At 39.2% G+C, this 19,876-nt stretch overlaps 1 protein-coding gene across 1 annotated transcript in view; it reads right to left on the bottom strand.

The window, feature by feature from the left end:
* Positions 1–7,110: 7,110 nt before the first annotated feature.
* Positions 7,111–19,876, bottom strand: part of MYCBP2 (MYC binding protein 2) — a 172,002-nt gene continuing 159,236 nt past the window's right edge. The window contains 11 exon segments of the mRNA XM_041419961.1: positions 7,111–7,906; positions 8,667–8,832; positions 9,037–9,144; positions 9,737–9,946; positions 10,960–11,067; positions 11,580–11,768; positions 12,951–13,054; positions 13,282–13,414; positions 15,909–16,037; positions 17,712–17,813; positions 19,400–19,519. Of these exon segments, the coding sequence (XP_041275895.1) occupies positions 7,791–7,906; positions 8,667–8,832; positions 9,037–9,144; positions 9,737–9,946; positions 10,960–11,067; positions 11,580–11,768; positions 12,951–13,054; positions 13,282–13,414; positions 15,909–16,037; positions 17,712–17,813; positions 19,400–19,519 (1,485 nt within the window). The 3' untranslated portion in view covers positions 7,111–7,790.

Below are 19,876 nucleotides of genomic sequence, written 5' to 3' on the forward strand. Positions count from 1 at the left end.
TTTTTTTTTAAGTTTAGTTCCTTGAGATTATTAGTGGGGGGGGGGGGGGGGGGGGGAAAAAAAGACTTGTCCAGAAAAAGAATTATTTTTCAGTGAGAAACATAAATTTTTATTTTGAGTTTCTGTGAGAAAATAATCTCTTTTTCTCCATTTCAGAATGTCTTGAGCTGTTTACTAAAGCTCAGCCATTACAATTCCATGTGTATTTATGAATATACATCCAGTCTTTAGCTTTTCAGGAAATGCAACAAAAATCTGGAAATAAGAAGTGAGTTATCACCTTACCTTGAGCAGATTAATGAGTATCTTAGACAACCTTGTAATAGCAAATATGTGACTGTATAGGAGACAGCTGTATAAACCTTGGTAGGTAATGAGATGTGTTTTTGAAGGAAGCCAATACTGTCAAGAAACCTGCAATAACTGTTTTGCTGTCCCCATCTGGAAATGTTCTATCTTTCATTCCCACTGCTTAGGAATTCCCTTTTCAGCCCTTGTGATCCAGGTCAGAGTTTCTAATGGTGGGAAGAAAACAGCCCCCAATTACAGTTTCTGGTAAAGACAGGTCATATTTGCAAGTATGTAACTTGCAAACTGCTGGAGATGTGGGAGAAAAAGTCAGACTGACTGCAAAGGTTGGAACTAGACCTGGGCCCAGACTGTGGGGAGAAGGATCTATTTTTTATCAACAAATACGGAGCAAGCAGCTGCTGCTTCTCCTGGTCACTTCTCTTAGTGTTTTAAGGCAGCACTGTGTGCTTTATGATGTAGTGTATCTGGGCCATGTCTTGTGAAGTCAGTAAAAATATATTTTCATCAAGATTTATGCTCTGATCAAGTTCTGGTGTCTGCAGGAAAAAAACAAACAAACAAACAAAAAAACCCCCACCAAAACATCTTTTGACCAAAACAAATATTTTCTTAGTTTGTGTAGAAGTCTTGGAAGATGTAACAGTTGCAATTTCATTATTTTTAAGGTAACACTACTTTAAAACCCTTGCATTATCTGAGTTTCACTGTATTGACTTACTGGGAGGGACTTCTTACAGTGCCGAGCAGTTACAATTTGCTGCCTTATCTTTGGAGTAAACAAAGTTTGGCTCACTGCCTGTGCCCTTCTTTGCTTTGTTGTAGCCGCTTGTGTAAGTTTTAGGCACCCTTTGTGTGTGTAGGAGAGCAGAACAAGTGCAGAAAGCACTCCCAGCATGACACTCTTTGGGGACATAGCAGCTAAAATCAGCAAGGCAGCTGCAGCTCTGTCCTTGGGGCCAACCCAGGCCCTGGACATGGTGCAGAGCACTGACAAAAATATCTGCGGTGTCTGTGAGCAAAGCACAAGAACCGGGCAGTTTATCAGAGCTGAATGAAAGAAAACCTGCGGGCAGCTGGTGGTGTGGGCTCCTGGTGAGCCCCCAGGGCTGGCTCTGGTTTAGCTGGCAGACAAAGCCCGGCAGAGCTCCTGGACTCAGGAGCTGGCACTGAGATAGGTGGCAGCAGGGTAAGAAGGGGCCAAGCAGTAAAGGTTCAAAGAACATTCACAGGTCTGGGCTGGTCTGTGTTGTTGCCATGTTGTTGCCAGTGGTGGCTGGGCACTTTGGAGCTTTAGTCAGGAGCTTGGACACCCCTGTCAGGTGTGTCTGCATTCAGTAGTCTCCCCACCTTACACTAATCACTTAACTAACAGCAGATGGGGTTTTGAGAGAGGAATATTTAATTTTTTTTTTTTTTTTTGCTGCATGCTTTTAGTAGTAACAGAAATTGGCCATGGCCTATGCTGAGCCCTGCTATGCAAAAATGAGACTATTGAGGAAACTGCATTGTAACTTTTTATTTTTCAAAAAGAGACGAGAAGCTCCCTGCAGTTTCAGTTTTTCTGATGGGAGAGTTACTCACTTAGAGATGTGAAGCAGCCCTCGCTGTCACCATGTGAATATGAGGAACAGCCCACAGGCATAAAACCCAAGACATAGCCAGTAAAATCTCGGTGTCTAACAGGGGATCCCACCACCTCAGGCTGAGGTTGTACAGAACACCTCATTTCAGCCGGCAGACTGCCTGCCTGATGAAACCACAACAAAAAGCCAGGTCGTGAGTATAAATGCTGCACCTTTTAGCACTGAGAGTCTACTGTGCTGATTTTCTGGCCATATTCAAGTAGCTCTGAAGCATTCCTGAAGCAAGGAGCTGTGCTCCACCCTGATAAGCCTGGCTTGTATTTGGCTAGGATAAGAATCCAGCGGGGAAAATCACAGTAGCAGTTGGAAGAGAGTTAAGTAACCATAGCAGACCAGATCCAGCTATGATGAAAGTATGTCAGGCTTGCAGGGCATGAGTAGCTCTGATTGAATGAAAATAGAAGTTCTGAAAAATATGGAGACTATTAATGTGATGAGTAGTGGCCGAAAGACCTGGTCTAGAATGTCTGTGACAATCTTAATTCTCAGTAGATTGTGCTGAAAAAGAAAATACAGAGGAAAGCTGAACCTATTAATTATCAATGCCAAAAGAAGTGAATGTTTTTTCAGTAATGGATATCGTTAGGGAAACTTCCTGGTTTTATTTTCTCAACATGTCTATACAGGAAGATTTTCTGTGGTGAGGGACTTTCTTATACTGTTAGAATGTGGTATTATGGACTGCTAAAAAGACCTTACAGAACAGAAGCTGTAACTCAACTTTTTTTTTTTTTTTTTTTTTTTTTTTTTTTTAAGACCTTACAGAATAGAAGCTGTAACTCAACTTTTCTTTTTTTTTTTTTTTTTTTTTTTTTTAAACAGTAGCTGCAAATAAAATGGTCTTTAAAGCAGCAGGCCTCAATTTAAGGCCTCATGGCCACAGAAAAATACAAAGATAAAATTAAGGATGAGCAACAGCAGGATAGAACAGGCTGATTACCTGGTGTTGTTGCTCATGGTTCAGTAGAAGCTGGAGATAATTCTTTTTAAAGGTTCCTCGCTGTCTAAATATTGTTTCTGTCTCTAGAGGATCTAGTAATTCTTTCCAGATGAATGGCTCCCATGGTTGCTTCGTGGCTAAAAGCTGTTGTACCACTCTATTTTGTTAGGTAATACAGTGAAAGCTTGTTTGCTGGAGCCCCTCTGACAGGGGAGTCTCGTGGCATGGCCTTGGCTAGGGCTGCGTACAAACGGGCAGAGTGGGCTGAGCTGTGCCCTGCAGCACAGACAGCACCTCATCTTTGCCATGGCTGATCCATGGACAGAGCGATGATGCTGGAAAAGGCAGTGCCAGCTCATTGGTAGGTTGGTCTGACAGCATCCTGCTAGAGGAGTTATTTGATTTACAGGGATTTTCTCTGTGCTTTGTGTAGCTCCTTGCAAATCAGTTCCATTGACTCTGACAGTGGGTGAGGAGTTAATATGATCAGCAAGCCACAGTAGTAAAAATTCCCAAACAGACTTATTGCTAAGGGGGGCTGGCATTTGTATTAGGATTGGCCTTGGTACCAAGGCATGGAAGGAGGGTACCTTATGTGTCCAGTGGGTGAGGAGTTAATATGATCAGAAAGACACAGCAGTAAAAATTCCCAGACTAATTGCTAAGGGGGGCTGGCATTTGTTTTAGGATTGGCCTTGGTACCAAGGCATGGAAGGAGGGTACCTTATGTGTGATGTGAAATGTGTCCTGCAAGGGCACCCTAAAGCTGTTTTTCAAACATGGTTTGTTTCTAAGTCTTGTATCCTAGCACTGCAGGCAAAACCCAGAAGTTATTCACCAGTTCCTTGATTGTATGAGTGTTGGATGAACAGATCCAAAGTCCTGCCTGTGGGCACCTATTCATGGGAAAGGTCAAATTCAGCCATCAGTAAGGCACTCGGGGTGTGCCAAAATTTAGGATTTGCTTGGTGGGAGGTACATAGTTGTGCCCAGCCTCCGTCAAGAGGGAAATAAAGATTTATGAACCTAGGCCATTCCACAACCCACTAGGAGTATGGAAAAAGCCAAAGATGTAGAAATAGAGACGACTGTCTTATGAGTAACAACTGGAATGTTGTTGCTCAAATTCTGTTTGTATTGGAGAAAAGGGAGACAGAGATGGATACAAACCCAGCGTATCATCTTACACGTGTTATGTCCATTAGAGCAAAATCTGTGGAGAGCTGTGTTTAGCCTGTAGCTTGGATCATCCCATTGCAATTACTGCTCTGTGAGAGTCCACTGATACAACCTGCCCTCGGGCAAATGCTTTTAAAAAGCTGTTGTTCAGGTCCACCAGCCAGGTTTCTAAGTATCTTTGCTAGGAATTGGCATTAGGATGGTGAGATCATACCCCATTCACACGAAACCACCTGAATCTCTAGCTTAAAGTGATGTGACACTGCTGCCCACATGGCCACAGTGAAGTATGCATTCCCTTTGTGTGCCAGCATACTCAATGCCCTCCTTCCTTCCTCTAATGGCTGTTCTGGCAGAGTACATGGCAGAGGTGAGACCTAGGAATGGGGCTGGGTGGAATGGGAACGCTCTCCAGGACAGCTGAGTGAGCAGAAAAGTTAAACTCTGCAGGGGAGGATGTGTTATGATGACAGAGTCACATTCAGGAAAGGAATATTACTGAATGAACAGACAGGGAGGTGGAAATACTAGATTAGCTGAGACCTAACATGGGCTAAGGATACTTGAATCACTTGGGATGCAGAAATGAGTGGGAGTATAGAAGCAATGCTATGGATGGCAATAGCAAAGGACACTGTGTACTGCTCAGTGGATGACCCAAAGCACTGTCTCAAGTACCCATCCAAGGTTTCAGTGTTCAAATCCCCTTTCAGGTACACAGAAACTTGGTACATCCAAAGAGATTGTATTTAAATGAGCAGCCACAGCCTACATGTAACACTGAGGCAAGAGCAGAGAGCATCTCCTGAATCCCAAGAGACTGCAGTGGTGGGTATTACCTGAGAAAACTCCCTGGACCAGCTGGCAGGGTGATTATCAATAATAATTGCAGTCCCCATTGCATCTGGCTGCTGTGTAATCAGTGTGTTGTTCTGTATTTGACTGCATCTTTGTAGGAATGCCTGGTGAGGAGCCAGATCCTGGAATGTTGGGCAGCACAAGCTCACTACCACACCCCATCGGTGAGAGTGGGGGCTGTGACAGCACAGCCCTTCAGTGCACCTTGGGCTGAGGGACAAGCATCTGCCCTACAACCACTGCACTCTGGCACCTGCAGTGTGTGGCGTGGCTTAAAGAGCGCTGAGGAAAAGCCCCACAAAGTTTGAGCTCTATCCTGAATGGCTGGGTGGGCCTGCAACTCCCTAGCTAATCCTCTGTCTAGGTGAAACATGAACCTAGAAGCATGATGGAATTAGCAAAACCTGTTTTGTAAGGACCAAGTTTATTTGGCCCTGATGATGACATGTTAATTAGCTGTATCTTATTAACTTTTATTGTTCACATTGTGTTCAATGGGTGGATACACCCATAAAAGTTTAAGCTATTTTTAAACTAACAACCCAAGTGTGAGCACTGAGGCCTCGCCTTGGCCAGAAGCTGAGTTTGGTATAAATTAGCTGAGTGTGGTGGGCTGTGGCAAACAGCATGGTACAAACAAGAACTGACTATTTCCATTGCGTGGGCAGTGGATCAACAGCTGACAGAAAAACATGTGAGACTGCTGCAAAGGCATACAGCAATCTTATTGTGGACTGATCTGATTAGCAGCCTGTGCCGGCATCTGCTATAATCACCGGCAGAGATCGGCGTGGGGGGATGCGGTGACGTGAATGTCTGAGACTGTGGGAGCAGCGTGCCCAAGGTTCAACCATTACGTGAGGAGTTGAGCTCTGTGCAAGAGCCTGATGTTCACACGTGGCTGTGCTGCCTCCCTGGAGTGGTGATAGGGGATGGTCAGCTATGTCCACACCATAATCTTAATTTCCTAAATTAACACTCATATTAATCTGAAATTAAAGAGGAAGCTGAAACAAAATAGATGGTGCTACACTCTTGATTTTCTAAAAATGACAGTGGGTCAGATACCCAATACAGGGACAATCACTTCCCTGGCCCTGCTGGCCACACCGTTTTTGACACAGGTCAGAGGCCATTGGCTCTCTTGGCCACCTGGGCACCCTGCTGGCTCATGTTCAGGTGCTGTTGACCAGCACCCCCAGGTCCTTTGCTGCTGGGCAGCTTTCCAGCCCTTCCCCCAGCCTGTGGCACGGCATGGGGTTGCTGTGACCCAAGTGCAGAATCCAGCACTTGGCCTTGTTGAACTTCACACAACTGGCCTCGGCCCACTGATCCAAGCTTGTCCCGATCCCTCGGCAGAGCAAATAAGATCAATTGTACCTCACAGGGGTGTGAACTAGGCAGAACTATTTCAAAGTGCAGGTATATATGCTGCTCTAGGTGAACCTGTTTTAGCAGGGGCGTTGGACAATATGATCTCCAGAAGTCTCTTCCAACGCCAACCTTTCTGTGATTCTCTGATTCCAGATGTCTGAAGTTAGGCAAGATGGATCCCACGGTTCCAATCTTATCAAGATTGTCTGGTGTGGAGGCCATCTACCAATATCTTAAATGTAAAAGGCAGTAACACACTTTTCATCAGGTTCAAGACAGAAATGTTAGAAAGGGAGTTGAACACATCTACGAAAAAAAATCCAAAGAGAAAATCTTAACAAATAGAAGTTTTCACTTGAAGTTATATTCTGCATTCATTATGCAGGTGCAGAGGACTTAGGACTCTTATAAAATGAACATTTTGAAATTCAAAAAGCTGTTTGTCCTAAAAGTGGGAGTCTTAAACTGTTCTAAAATATTAGGAGTCTTCAGTAAAATAAAACTGATCAAAAATAATTTAAATGCAGTCTTCTTTTGTGTTTTAAAACACTGTTGGTAATTGAAATGGCAATACAATTCTACATGCATGCTAGAACATTTATCCAACTTTTCTGTTGAGAAATGGAGTCGTGCTTTTCACGTCTTAAGTACTTCCATAACCACCAGTTTACCCAAAAACTTTCCTACTTTTCAAGAGTCTGCTGACATAATTATAGGACACCTCTCTTCTTCCCCTTCCCTCCCCACTCCCCCACTCTGTTTTAAGAGTGCTTCTGAAAATGGAGGCTTACACATTTGTTAGACTTTCACTGTATAAAAATGTACAGTGGCTTTATTGACATGTACATTCCATTATGTTTACAGCTGCAAGATATGAGGCACACTCAGTATTGCACTTCATTAAAATTTCAGGCTCAAACATAACCCAGAAGTTTAAATGAAACTGCTGTTGTAATTTAATATTTCTTATACAGGACAAACATTGATACCTTTATATACAGGGTGATACTTGTTACATTTATGCCTTCCTAACACATTTTTTTATAACAGTCTAGGAAATAAACCAGAATATTCCTCTTTCCCATCCCCACTTGTGATGCGTTACAATTGTACAAGATTACAAAAAGTCAGTATACAATAATCAATATTTTTTTCTTTCATCTGAAAGCCAGCATCATTCATAGTCCACAGACACACAGATCCTTTAATAACAATTGTTTATTTGTAAATGTCCAATGTTTCCTAGCCGATGACTGTAATGGCCACATGCAAACACCTCACAAATTTTGATGTCTCGGTTCAAAAAATGTCAATATCTCACAGCAAGAATTATGTACATGGTATTTGGCATCCTTCTTGCACTGTAAATTGTTCCTTTTACCTGGGTTATGGAATGGTCCCATCCTCATCCCAGATGGACTTTGTTTTCAGGACACTTGAGGGATGAGGGCACCTGTTCTGCTCTGGTTAAAAAAAATGCTATTCTAAAAAGTGTGTGCATTTCTGCAAACCCCACAACCCAGAGCAAATTCTTCACCAGTGGGTGGATGGACAACATGAAGTGGACATTCTGTTCCTTCAAGTTGTTTACCTTTGGGACCTACAGTGAATGTTAGGTTAAAGGAAAAGAAGAATAGACTAGATTAATGCTTGCAGACAATGTAAACAAACATATATTACATTTCCTCAAAAAAACCCCAAACTAAGTGAAGGTGATTCATCTTGTTCAAATGTTGAATTGGTATTTGAAGAGCAAAAAAATAGATCAAACTACCATGTAATTGAAACCAGTCAAATTCAAATTAAAAAAGGCAAGATGCTTACAGACAGTCACTTAAGGAAGTTTTATCTCATTAATATTGTGGAAGAAATTTTCACAAGCTAAGAAAAGAACTGAATAATGTGCAAGGGCTACGTTCTGCAGTAAACAATTCTAAGGTTATAGCAGGAGTCCTAATTTATTTGTTTACTTATTTTATGTAAATATTTTAATGAAAAAAATTGCACTTTTAACCCCCAATCATTTATGAATATAAAATCAATATACAGCAAATGAACTTAGTAATTAAGGCATTGGGGCAACATTTTGCAGATAATGGCTACCTAACTACACATACATCACTTAATAATGCGTTAATTTTATCAATATTCCATTTTACACATCATTCTACATCTGGAATCTGACCTGATAGAGGGAAATTGAAATGTCTTTCTCTATCAAAGTTCCTAATGTTTACATGATCAGTGCAATGACATTGCCAGAAAACCAAGAAAATACCACCAAGAAGAGCTAATATCAATTAGACCTTATAATTTATTTCAGAATTTAGTGTGGTAAATTTGCTTTGTCAAAGTCCTACCTGCAGGACAGTGTGGGAGCTCTTCTTTAGGGATGCTTGTCATTCTTTGGAAATCATCATGGCAAGCATTGCAAAAATGCGTTGTCCCGAAACAGAAAAAAACAGCAACTGAACAGCAGTAGCGGCATTTGTACTCTAAGAAATCCGTACCGTGTTTGGGACACATCTGAACAAAGGAAAGCAAACACCAGTCAGTGAAGTAGCCATGTTTAACAATCCCAACAACTCACTTCTACCTTCTGTAGAAAACAATAATGGTATACAATATTGTAAAATACATGTAATTATGAATGACTGTGAATTATTGTACAGCTCAGGTACTCAGAGTTTCAGAATGAAATAAAAATATGAATAGAAAACATTTACTTACCTGAGCCCTTGAAACATCAGAGCAGGCACCACAAATAAGTTCTCTTGGATCATAATCATCTCCTTGTCCAGCCTCAGCATCACAACGAGCTTCACCACCAAAATATGCCTTAATTGCATATAGAAATGATTGGATGTTAAATCAGAGACAATTGTTCTTTTAACAATTCTTTTCAGTTTAAGCAATTCCATTTGTAAGGGGAATACGACAAATGACTACCATTTCAGTGGCCTCCACTCTTCTGAGCTCTCTTAACTCTGCAGGTACGTGGTCTTGAGGCACTCGGAATGTCCCTCAGTCTCAGGATGAACAAGACCAAAAACTGCAATATACCCTGCTCTATGCCAGGGACTCTAAGGCTTTTGGAACAGCATTTGGATGCTCTATGAACCCTATGTCAGCATTAAGTAGCAGCTTGAGGTGAATAGGTACCGGAGCAAGTAGGTACTGCACCTTCTTGTAAGTGGCCATTGACTCGAGGTGCTTTTGGTTTCTGAGCTGCTCTGTATACATGCTTGAGCTTTACTAGCTAAGATACTATTTACATCTCATTAGCCCAACACTCAATTTTTTAAATTATGATTCTATAAACGACATCTTTTCCGGCCTTTCTGCTGCATACACAATGTATTAAACATATGTTCTGTTTTAAGAAATTACTTGTGAAATGGTAACATCCATTTAGTAAATACCACCATACCTTTTTGCACTTGTAGCAAACGTAATAAGCATATCTGTTCATAGCATAGCCAGCTGGGTCATTATAAAATCTAACACCTGGCGTTGTGATGGCCTCACTCTTGTGCAGCCCTTCATACTCCAATCTCATTAGTGCTTTTCTCCTTACATCTTCATAGAGTTCTTTGATTGGATCAAGCAAATCCTTTAATACTGTGTGATTGATTTTGTTCTGAAATAAAAAAAAAAAAAGCTGATTAAAGTATCGTGCATCTTTATGCCAACAGCTATGATTATTTGTGTTATAGTCAGGCACAAATAGCATGATAGATGTCATAAAAACATACAGGCCTGGGCAATGGACATTTCAAAAAACGGCTGATAGAGAATGCACTCTATTTGCTGTAAAAATGGTATCCATGAAGGCTTTTTCTATGGCCTGTTGTGATATGGGAGCATCAACCCTTCCAACAGACTAACAGCCAGGGAGGTGGTGAAGAGTTTATGAAATATTCACCACAGCACAGGAATATTTCTGTAATTTTGGTCCTTTTGCTCAGCAAGTAAGCATAATGACTGACAGTCCTCTATGGCAGCTCTTTATCAATTAGTGACCACAAGCCACTGCCATTAATTACCACAACACATGACAGAAGAACCACAAGCATGCAGAACAGCTGACCATTCCCAAATTTCAACTTCCTAGGGTGGGGTAAGGTGCTCTTCTTTCCATTGGCTATTATGTGCTTTTGCTTACAGCAATTTAAATTTTATAGAGTTCAAGAGGAATTGTTAGTAACTTAGCTGAACTAAGTACATGTATTCTTTGGCTCTGCCCTCACACTGAAAAGCAAAGCAGCTTTAAAAGTGGTTAGTAAAATAGAAGAATAGAGAATTCCTGCTTCAAAATAGTGTGCTTTAAGATTACTTCTTCCCCTCCCCGCTATCACCAAATACTGGGAATTCGCAAGCTGATGTTGGTAAGAATGAAACAATATTAAGACAATGTCTGGACTATGCTTTCTTTTTAAGAGGACACCTCAGGGAACAGTAGGAGAAAGTAAAAAGATGCATCAATGCTAGTCTTTCTATAGCGACATGTGGACTTAAGAAAACAAGTCACGTATAACTCATTTACACTGTACCAAGCAATACAGTATTAACAAAAAAAAGAAAAAAGAAAAAAAATGAAAAGGAAAGTATCAGGTAAGTTTTCTGACTTTGGCAGGCAAACAGCTCATTTACCTTGCAAATTGGGCAGGACATAAACCCGAAAGTAATCCTTGGGCCAAGCCATCTGTTTTCTAGTACTCGCTGACAGCATTGCAAATGGAAAACATGGCTGCAGTCCAGCTTTAGAAAAGAGTTAAGTGTAAGTGAATATTGAAGTTACATTAACCACTAAAGTAGAAGCAGTTATTTGCTTTTAAGTGGCAACACGGCAACATATATCAATTCCAGTACTAATTTATTTGCAACCCTAGAAGATCCCTATTTTCTTCTTAACAACACAAAAGAACATAAAATGGGCATTAAAATCATAACCACACCAAGATCACATATGGATGTATGAAATAAATGTGCATTATTTAAACTAATTACCTCAGTTGTTTTACTCCTTTATAGAATACCATGTATTTAATAAAGTAGACATAGCAAACTGAATTGATCCAATCTGCTTTCTTGAAACAGAATGCCAGACAAAAAGAAAACTTTTTGAGTAGCTTAACTATTGTTACAGTGTCTGTTTTCAAATTTTGAAAAGCGTAATTTGAAAGACTTTATATTTTCACTTCCTTCATAGTACACATTACAATCATAATACTAATCTCTTAAAAGGGGAACACAACAAACAAACAAAAAACCTGGATAGCTGGTGCTGCTGAAAGTGCTTCAGTAAAGCAGATCATGCACATGTCATCAGCATCTTGTTTCAGAGTTGTAGCGTTTTTATCGCAGCCATGCAGGCACGGCAAACAGTGCTCTTCGTTCTTAACACCTCCGCAGGGGTGACCGCAGGGGTGTGTCTTGCTGCAGGCAATCTTAGCATACTCCTAAACAAATATAAAGTAGAGAGTTAATCATCTCTTCCCCTTCACTGAGTGTTCTGACAGTGTCGCTTTTTGAAGGACTGCTGGTCCGTGCAATAAACTGAAATGGAAGAATCATGGTTTGTATTGTCTGCTGCTGCCTCAGGTACTTGGGACAAGCTGAACGTCGTGTACTTGAAATAACAATGTCTCCTTTGTTTACCTGCACTGCTCCTGAATGCAAACGGCTTAATGAAACCATAATTTAAAACTTTCAATAGAAAGAGAACTGTTCTTTGATCCTCTTTTTCTTTGTGTGCTTCTTATATATTGAGTGCTTCCTGCATAAACATTGCTGACCCTGTATTAACAGCCTTTAAGGTACCTGTAGATTTTGGAGAAGCTTCAAGTAACTCACCCTTAAGAATACATTATAAGCTAATCATTAATCAGCACAAAGTGATTTTACATGGATATGGATTTTTAACCACTTCTAATTCCCATCCCTACTAAACAGAAAATCTACAGACATTACCCAGAAGCTAGCAACAAATTGAACTGAATTTATAACTGTAATGAACTGTTACTTAACTGTTCATTAATGAACTGTATTAGGTCCTCATAGGCTGACAGAGAAAAAAAGATGACCAATTTCCTTCACTTAGACAGAAATAAGTAAGGCAAAGTAAGAAACTGGTTATGATTTGGGCCCTCTGCCAATTGCACCCAGTGTAGGGCACAGAAACACTCAGGATACGTGGCTACAGATGATAAACCTGGCCAAGTCTTAAATGTTCTACACTCACATAATACACAGGCTCTTGAGCAAACTTTTTATCGAGCTTTCCAGTACATTTGACTTTATACCGACAGTGTGTGTTTTACTTTATAATTGCAAGGCTGTTGTGAAAAGTTGAGGTAGACAATAGACTTGTGAAAACTTAAGAATTACTCTGCAGATAATAATGAAACTACCCAGTACCTAAGTTGACTATTAGTGTTCACAGTCTGTAATTAAAATAAACATTTACAAACTCAGAAGTATTTGAATGGTGATATTCAATATTAGAATCTTTTCATAGGACAGATCTGATTTAAAATGGACCACAGGGATAAACAAGGTTTGTTCAAAATAAGAAGCCCATTTCAAACTATGATCTCTTCTATTTACCTAATTAATGATGCTTGATACTTGCTAATACACACCTGGCAGTCCGTATCAGAACAAACACTTCCCACTGCTGATAATTCTGTTCCACTCCTACATCCACAGAACCGACATGCTTCACAACTGCTGGTGGTCGGTTTGCCTACGGCACAGGAGACAACAAGGCCAAAAATGATCTCATGAAACACAAGGGACTGATACTCTATCAGACATCAAAGCAGCATTCACAGAAAACAACCAGAAAGCCAACAATTCTTATGCAGCTAAACTATTCTACTTTTATTAACAAATATTTAAAAGCATTGCCCTAAAGCAGGTGAAAATCACAATAAGCAGGATCAAGAGCAAGTAGTAACAGTTGTGTTTTACCTGTCTGTTCTCTAAACTCCACCATAGCCTTCATAGTTTTTGAATCTGCTAATGCCATCAGCCAGAAAAGTTTGGTCCTACCACAGCCCTCATGGAGATCAACTTTGATAGCTTCTTCTTCTTCTTTGAACACCTGTCAAGTTAAACAGCATGTTTAATTAGAGCATGAACCTGTCTCTGTTATTCCTCTTTGGATTTATACCAGGCATTTTATAGATTCTGTGAGATTGTCTACTGAAAGCTGTTTTTCTTTTACATGTTCTATAACTGGTACATATTGCAGATATGCAGGATGAAGGTTTCATGTTTTTAGAAGTAAAAATTAATAAAATTAACTCGATCTAACATGGCGGAGAAACATAGTGCAGCAATGCTAAGAATAGAGCTGCACATTTTTTTCTGATTTAATAAATACACACCTTGGACTTCAAATTCCTACACAACATATCCAGCAGGCACAGAATATTAAAAGCACAATATAACATCAGAAATATCTTCACATAACCATGCTAGTAGCTTATCAAAGCAACACTGAGAATTGAGGTCTTAATAACAAGTACTACAGAGTAACAATTATCGAAGTGTGTAATATTAATATTTTTGACTTTCATATAAATACACAGCGGATATTTTTGGCTACAATGAGGAAAATATAAAGTTTTTGCAAAATAAAAAAACTGCAAGAGATCCTTAGGGAATTTCATGCAGTCTCTTCTTTTGCTCCTTTCCCAAGCTTTGAAGGCAGTTCTGTTTGCATTTGTTTCACCTGTAATGCAAGGAAAGTTAGAATTTTCCCAGGTATGGATGTATACAGCTCACTTTAATTTTTACTAGAATCAGAAAAAAAATCCCTAGCTGCTTCACAAAGTATTCACATAAGCACATCTGAATAACTTACAGGCTGTCCTTTCTAGAGGGGCGAGAAAATACATTAAAGAGGTATGCATGACTGAAGTTGGACCAAGAACAGGAAGTAAACAGAAAACAGGACAGAGGGAACATGACAGAATTGAAATTGAATTTGAGAGGCTTAATACGTGAGATGTAAAGGTAAAAGTGGTGAATAACGAGCAAAAATTTAAACATGCTTTTAGAAGTAAACAGGAAAATCTGGTAAGTAGCTATTTTGGACAGATAAAAGGAAAAATGTGAGGTTTTCTATGAGATAAGAACTTACTTTTTATCAACTGTAATCTGAACAGGCTATATAGGAAAAATGAGAAAAATGAATGAGACTAGACTGTGCTGTGGCATGACAGAAGAGTAGACATAAAATAATCTTAGGACAATGAAACAGGAAAATTTAAAAAAAGGGGATTGCAAAGACTGGCTAAGAAATAGAAGATAATAGACACACATGGCAGTGCCAGGCTGAGACTACACTGCAAATGCTGTGGCAGCAGAGAGGAGTGTTTCACTGGAGAGTGAAACTCAGTACCAAAGGTCTGATGTTTACATCACAAGTGCTCTAGAACAGCTTATCCCTTGCACTGAATGGCCATTAGCAGCGTGTCTCTGCATCTATCTTTTGATTTGCATTTAGTTTCACCTAAAAGCAACCAAAAACAATCCCGTTCACGCACTCCAAGGCTGTTCAATAAGAGAAAACATTGTACTTTAAGGAGACACCATCATCTCCTTTATAAGTCCATTCCTGAACATAGATGCATTGTAGGAGAGGGAGAAGAGGACTGAGTTTCAGTGAAGTATTTGATTATATTTGTCATTTACTAATGACATTTATTATTTTAATCCTTGTACAAATATAAGTAGTCAGAGGGAAAAGGGAAAATAAAGGATCACAACATATAATAAATGAGAAACAGTGGCAGGAAAGAGGAAATGTTCAATAATTGCAGAAGTAAAGGCATGTTCAACATTCATTTCAATGACAAAAAGAAAAAATCCAAAGAAAATATAGTTTCAAAATTTAGAGATGAAAAGGATAAAAGAATACCACAAAAGAATAATAATTAGCAGAGTACACAGCAAGTTATAAAAACTCATCTCTAGTCAAAGTTTCAATCCTAAAAACAAATCCAAAAGAAGTCAGGAAATTTTCAAGCTTATGGATAGAGCAACATATTTATATGTGAAAACACAGTGAAAGCTAGAGGAATAATGAAAAAGAAGAGAAAACTCTTAGGGGAACCAGTAGAAATATTTGCTGTCAAATCATCTTCCTGGATATTAAAAAGGAATGCACATACATTAGAAATAAAGGGGTTGACAAGCACTAACTCCTATGACAGAAGTAGTAAAGATAAAATTTAAGAGGAATAAAGAACTGACATATACTTAAGAAAGTCTGTGCAGCTTCTAAATTCTCCTAAAAAAGCATTCTAAGCAAGAGAGAAAAACAAGAGAGAAAAAGCTGATGTAGCATAAGAACTAGAATTAGGAACTGCTGCAAGATTTTCTAATCTTTGTAAAAGACAAAGGACACGAGAATGTATCCAAAAACAACTGAGGAGAGTTAACTGGAAACACATCTATCCCATCTCAAAAATAAAATAAAACAACCTTTTCAGATTCAGTATTTCCTGCTACCTTTTGGTTATATTTTATTTATATAAATATGCACACCATGATGCAGTGCACACAACAGGGGGCCATGTATACTCTACCTGTCTCTGGTGAGTTTTTGTTCGCCGATGGAGATGAAGGAATCGGTCACAGTCTGTGCACAAATTCCCACAGACATTACATAAAATGATTGCAGCAGTTTCACCATCATCATGGTTATCACACATTGGCTGAGAGGAAAAAAAAAAAGAATAAATAACTCCTTTTTATTAAGTCCTTCACTTCCTTTCAGCATCTGTTTTTATTCTCCCCTCAGTCACACACCTCACATCTCCCCTCCAATTACAAGAGTGGGTAAAGACCTTGTTTGGACTATTAATGCTATCTTTAAAATACTCAGTATTTAAACAATTGTTCCTTGACACAAATTCCCTCAATTTCTGACATGAGTTTTTGTGATACTCTTCATCTTGTATTTTGGGTGATGCACCAAAAATGCGTCTTTCAACAATACAGCTGAGTTATCAACTAGTCTGAGAAGAGGTTTATGTGGTAATAAGGGGTTATGGGCATGTTAACAGAAAAGTTCAGAGATATGAGTATTCAGGTCAGTCAACAGGCACCATATTTACCCTTAATTACTTTGAGATGGTATGTTTACTCTTTTCAAACATCTAAACAAAGCTGTAGGTCATCCATACCTCAGAGACAGTATGGTTGAAGTAACAAAAATCCGTCATAAAATTAAGCTGCTCTACTGATATATTTTTTTTTTTAATTCAGTAGGGTTCTGTTTTGCAATTCAAAATATCCCGACAGAAAGACTTCAACAACTGATTATGACTGTGCACATCTCTGAGAACAAGTTTCCATTGTAATACATGGTCCATTGTAACACATGCTTTCCATGATACTCTCAGGCAACTGAGAACAGAGTTCTCTCGAAGCAGTTCTGGTAGGGAGACACACAGTTCACCTCAACATTTGATTATCCTTATGTGGAACAGCAGGACTGGGGAATTTCAGGCTGGGTTCAGCAGCTTGAATACCTGCTTAATGTCTTGGATGCTCCTCTGACATCTGCAAGACCTTTGACTTAATCACCTCTGAAATTTCTGTTTGCTTCCATCTCAGCAGAGTTTTATTCCTGCTGCTGCTGCAGCTCTATGCCTCCTGTATTCTGTTTCTACCTACACTAAACTGCTTTGGATCTTCTTTGCTCTAACCATGCTTGGTTGGTATTGCACACCCTTCCCTTGCTTCCCACAGGGATCCACCTAACCAAAATTTACAGAGACCAGCTCCATTACTGTGCTCTTTCTAAAATGGTATTAAAAAATCACAACCTTTTTGTCATACGGAAAATTACAGGCATTTTGTCAACTGAAAAGTATGGAGACAATCATATTCCATATCAAATTTATAAATCCTCTGAGTCAATGGTAGTTTTGCTAAATTCAGTTAGAAGGAGTTTCTTCCTGGGGTAATCATTCTCTAGTGAGATGGGGAAGAGGAAGCTAAATTACAGAGAAGTAGTTACTGAGTAACACAAAAGAATCGATTTTACTTCGTGACAGGGATTAAGACAGAAAGAAAAAGCTCTGATAGAGGGTGCTGTACAAACTGAGTCAATCTACTAAAAAATCTACTCATGCCACAGGTGTGAGCAAGGCCTTGTTTCATCCTGAACTGACAGGACTGCAACAGTACTGTTTTAAGTTGGAATTTCTGTTTTCTGAGCAATACTTATCTAGAACGCAAATACTTCAAACATATATACAATCCCCACTGGGACAGAAGAAAAGGAAGAAAGGCCAATTTTACCATTCTATATCATAATTCTAAATTATTTTATGAGTGAATGTATCAAAATAAATACAAAACTGTATGATTTTCAGTCTCACCATCTGTTTCTGTTGCCCATCCTTTCCCATCCATCTTCCTGAGGATAGTCTATCAACATGATCCTGATCAAGTACACAGAGGGATGCCAAGGCCAACCACAGCTATTGAAAGGCAAAGTAGAATTAAACGTCTTAGACATATTAAAATCAAACGAAATACTGAAGAGATAAACTTTGTCAGGTAAGAATGTCAGCGTTACCTGCAAACTCTATTATTGTTAGCTGAAGCCTGCTCATACAATGCAAGTTTATTTTCCCAAATAAGTCAGGAACACAATAAAACTTATTTAACTTTTGGGAACTACCTTGTTTCTTTCAGGTATGTCACTTTATGATTATAAATACAGTAGTCGGCACACAAGAAAGAAAAAAGTGAAGAAAGATCAACCAAAGCACATTATGAAGAAATATGACAAATACAGGCTTGTACACTGACCCAAACATTGCAGGTTTTGGGGAAGAAGAAATTCAAGGACACAGACTAATAAAAATAAAATCAACCCCAAAAACAACCACCCAAAAACTCAAGCACAGTGAGACTGATTTTCCTGTTCCCTCCTCACTGCATAGGGCAACTGGCAACCCTAAAAAAGGGTTCTGAGCTAATTAGTCAAAGGAAGCTTTTCTCTCTTCTTGTCCACTGACTACAGAGAAATCCTGAACAGATGAGCTACATGAGGATAATGTGTCACTGCAAACAAAACTGAGAGACACTTTACAACTGCTTTTTGGAGTAATCTTTAATCAAACATTTGATTTGAATAAAATTGTTTTTGTTGAAAAACCTTACTGAACTCTCTCCCAAAACCCCCCATCTCCAGGACAGAACTACACTCAGTCACAGGAGCGGCTGGGCTGACATTCAGGGCTCCTCTAAGACCTGATTAAACTAATGTGACAACAGCAGAAGCCAGTGGCGATCCAAGACTGGGACTTCCAGAAAGCAGAGACTATATTAATAACAAAAATGATGAAAAGAACAACTGGTACAGCCTTTTAAGATGGAAAACAACATGAGTGTCAAATGCTTGAAACCACTGCAAATAAACACTTTTTTTTTTACATGTAATTATTAAGGTTGAGAAGCTAAAATCTGTGCTCCCTAGGACAGCGGGAATGTCATAATTTACAAATATGCTTTTCTTGGTATTTCAAGCAATCTGTTAAGGTTAAAGTAGTCCTTAGTTTCTAAAAAAGATTCACAGACAAGGTAAACACCAAGGAAAGAAAGCCACCAGGTTACACCATGTCAGGAATGAAGAGCTCAGCAAATATTTTTTGAGACAAACACAACTGAAGCTTAGCTTAATTGTCCTAGAGAACATCTGTTAGAGTGTTTTCATAATAGCCTTGAAATGTGGCAACTGGTTACCTAGAAGTCAAACCACTTATAATTGCTTGGAGAGCTAAAAGAGACAGCTGATACATATTGTGCAATTTTCCACACAGACAATCTCACATTTAGTGTAAGGCAAATGTGACAAACTTCAAGCAGAATTATTTAAAGAGTAAGCCCCCAAATATATACAGGCATCACACTTATTCTTCATTATTTCTGAGATTCCCTAAATGCACATTTAATTCTAATTCAGTTTTGGCTTGTGTATTTCTGACATACAGAAGGTTCTTGAATGGGCTCCTACTGCACATTTACAATGAACTAATGCTAAGTTTGGTGAAGTTCTTACTCTGGTTGTTGCAATGCACCTCACAGGTGATCTGTACTCTTCTTCCATTTTGGTCAGAGCTATGATGGTTTCAGCAATAGCATTCTTTGTCACGCGTGACCAAGCTTCTGACAGATGACCCTGTTAAAGAGGAAACTCAATTTATTGCAGGTTTATTAATATTAAGAGCAAGTAAAATTGTAATTAGAACTGCTACAAAACATTAGGTTAGTATCTCAAGTTAGAACATACAAAGAGGAAATCGGGGATGACTGATAAATTAGGTGTTTTCACAGAACTATTTATGCTGGAAGGGTTCTTCAAGATCATCTAGTTCCAACCCCTTGCCATGGGCTGGGACACCTTCCACTAGACCAAGTTCCTCAAAGTCCTATCCAACCTGGCCTTGATTTTCAAATCAGACAGATCTGGTAAAAATTAGCCCTCAAATACTGAGGTGACTGATTGAGGTTGTCTCTGAGCAATTACTGGAATAAT

This window comes from Onychostruthus taczanowskii, unplaced genomic scaffold (genome assembly GCF_017590055.1).
Source record: "Onychostruthus taczanowskii isolate IOZ18803 unplaced genomic scaffold, ASM1759005v1 scaffold62, whole genome shotgun sequence".
NCBI classification, from domain to species: Eukaryota; Metazoa; Chordata; class Aves; order Passeriformes; family Passeridae; genus Onychostruthus; species Onychostruthus taczanowskii.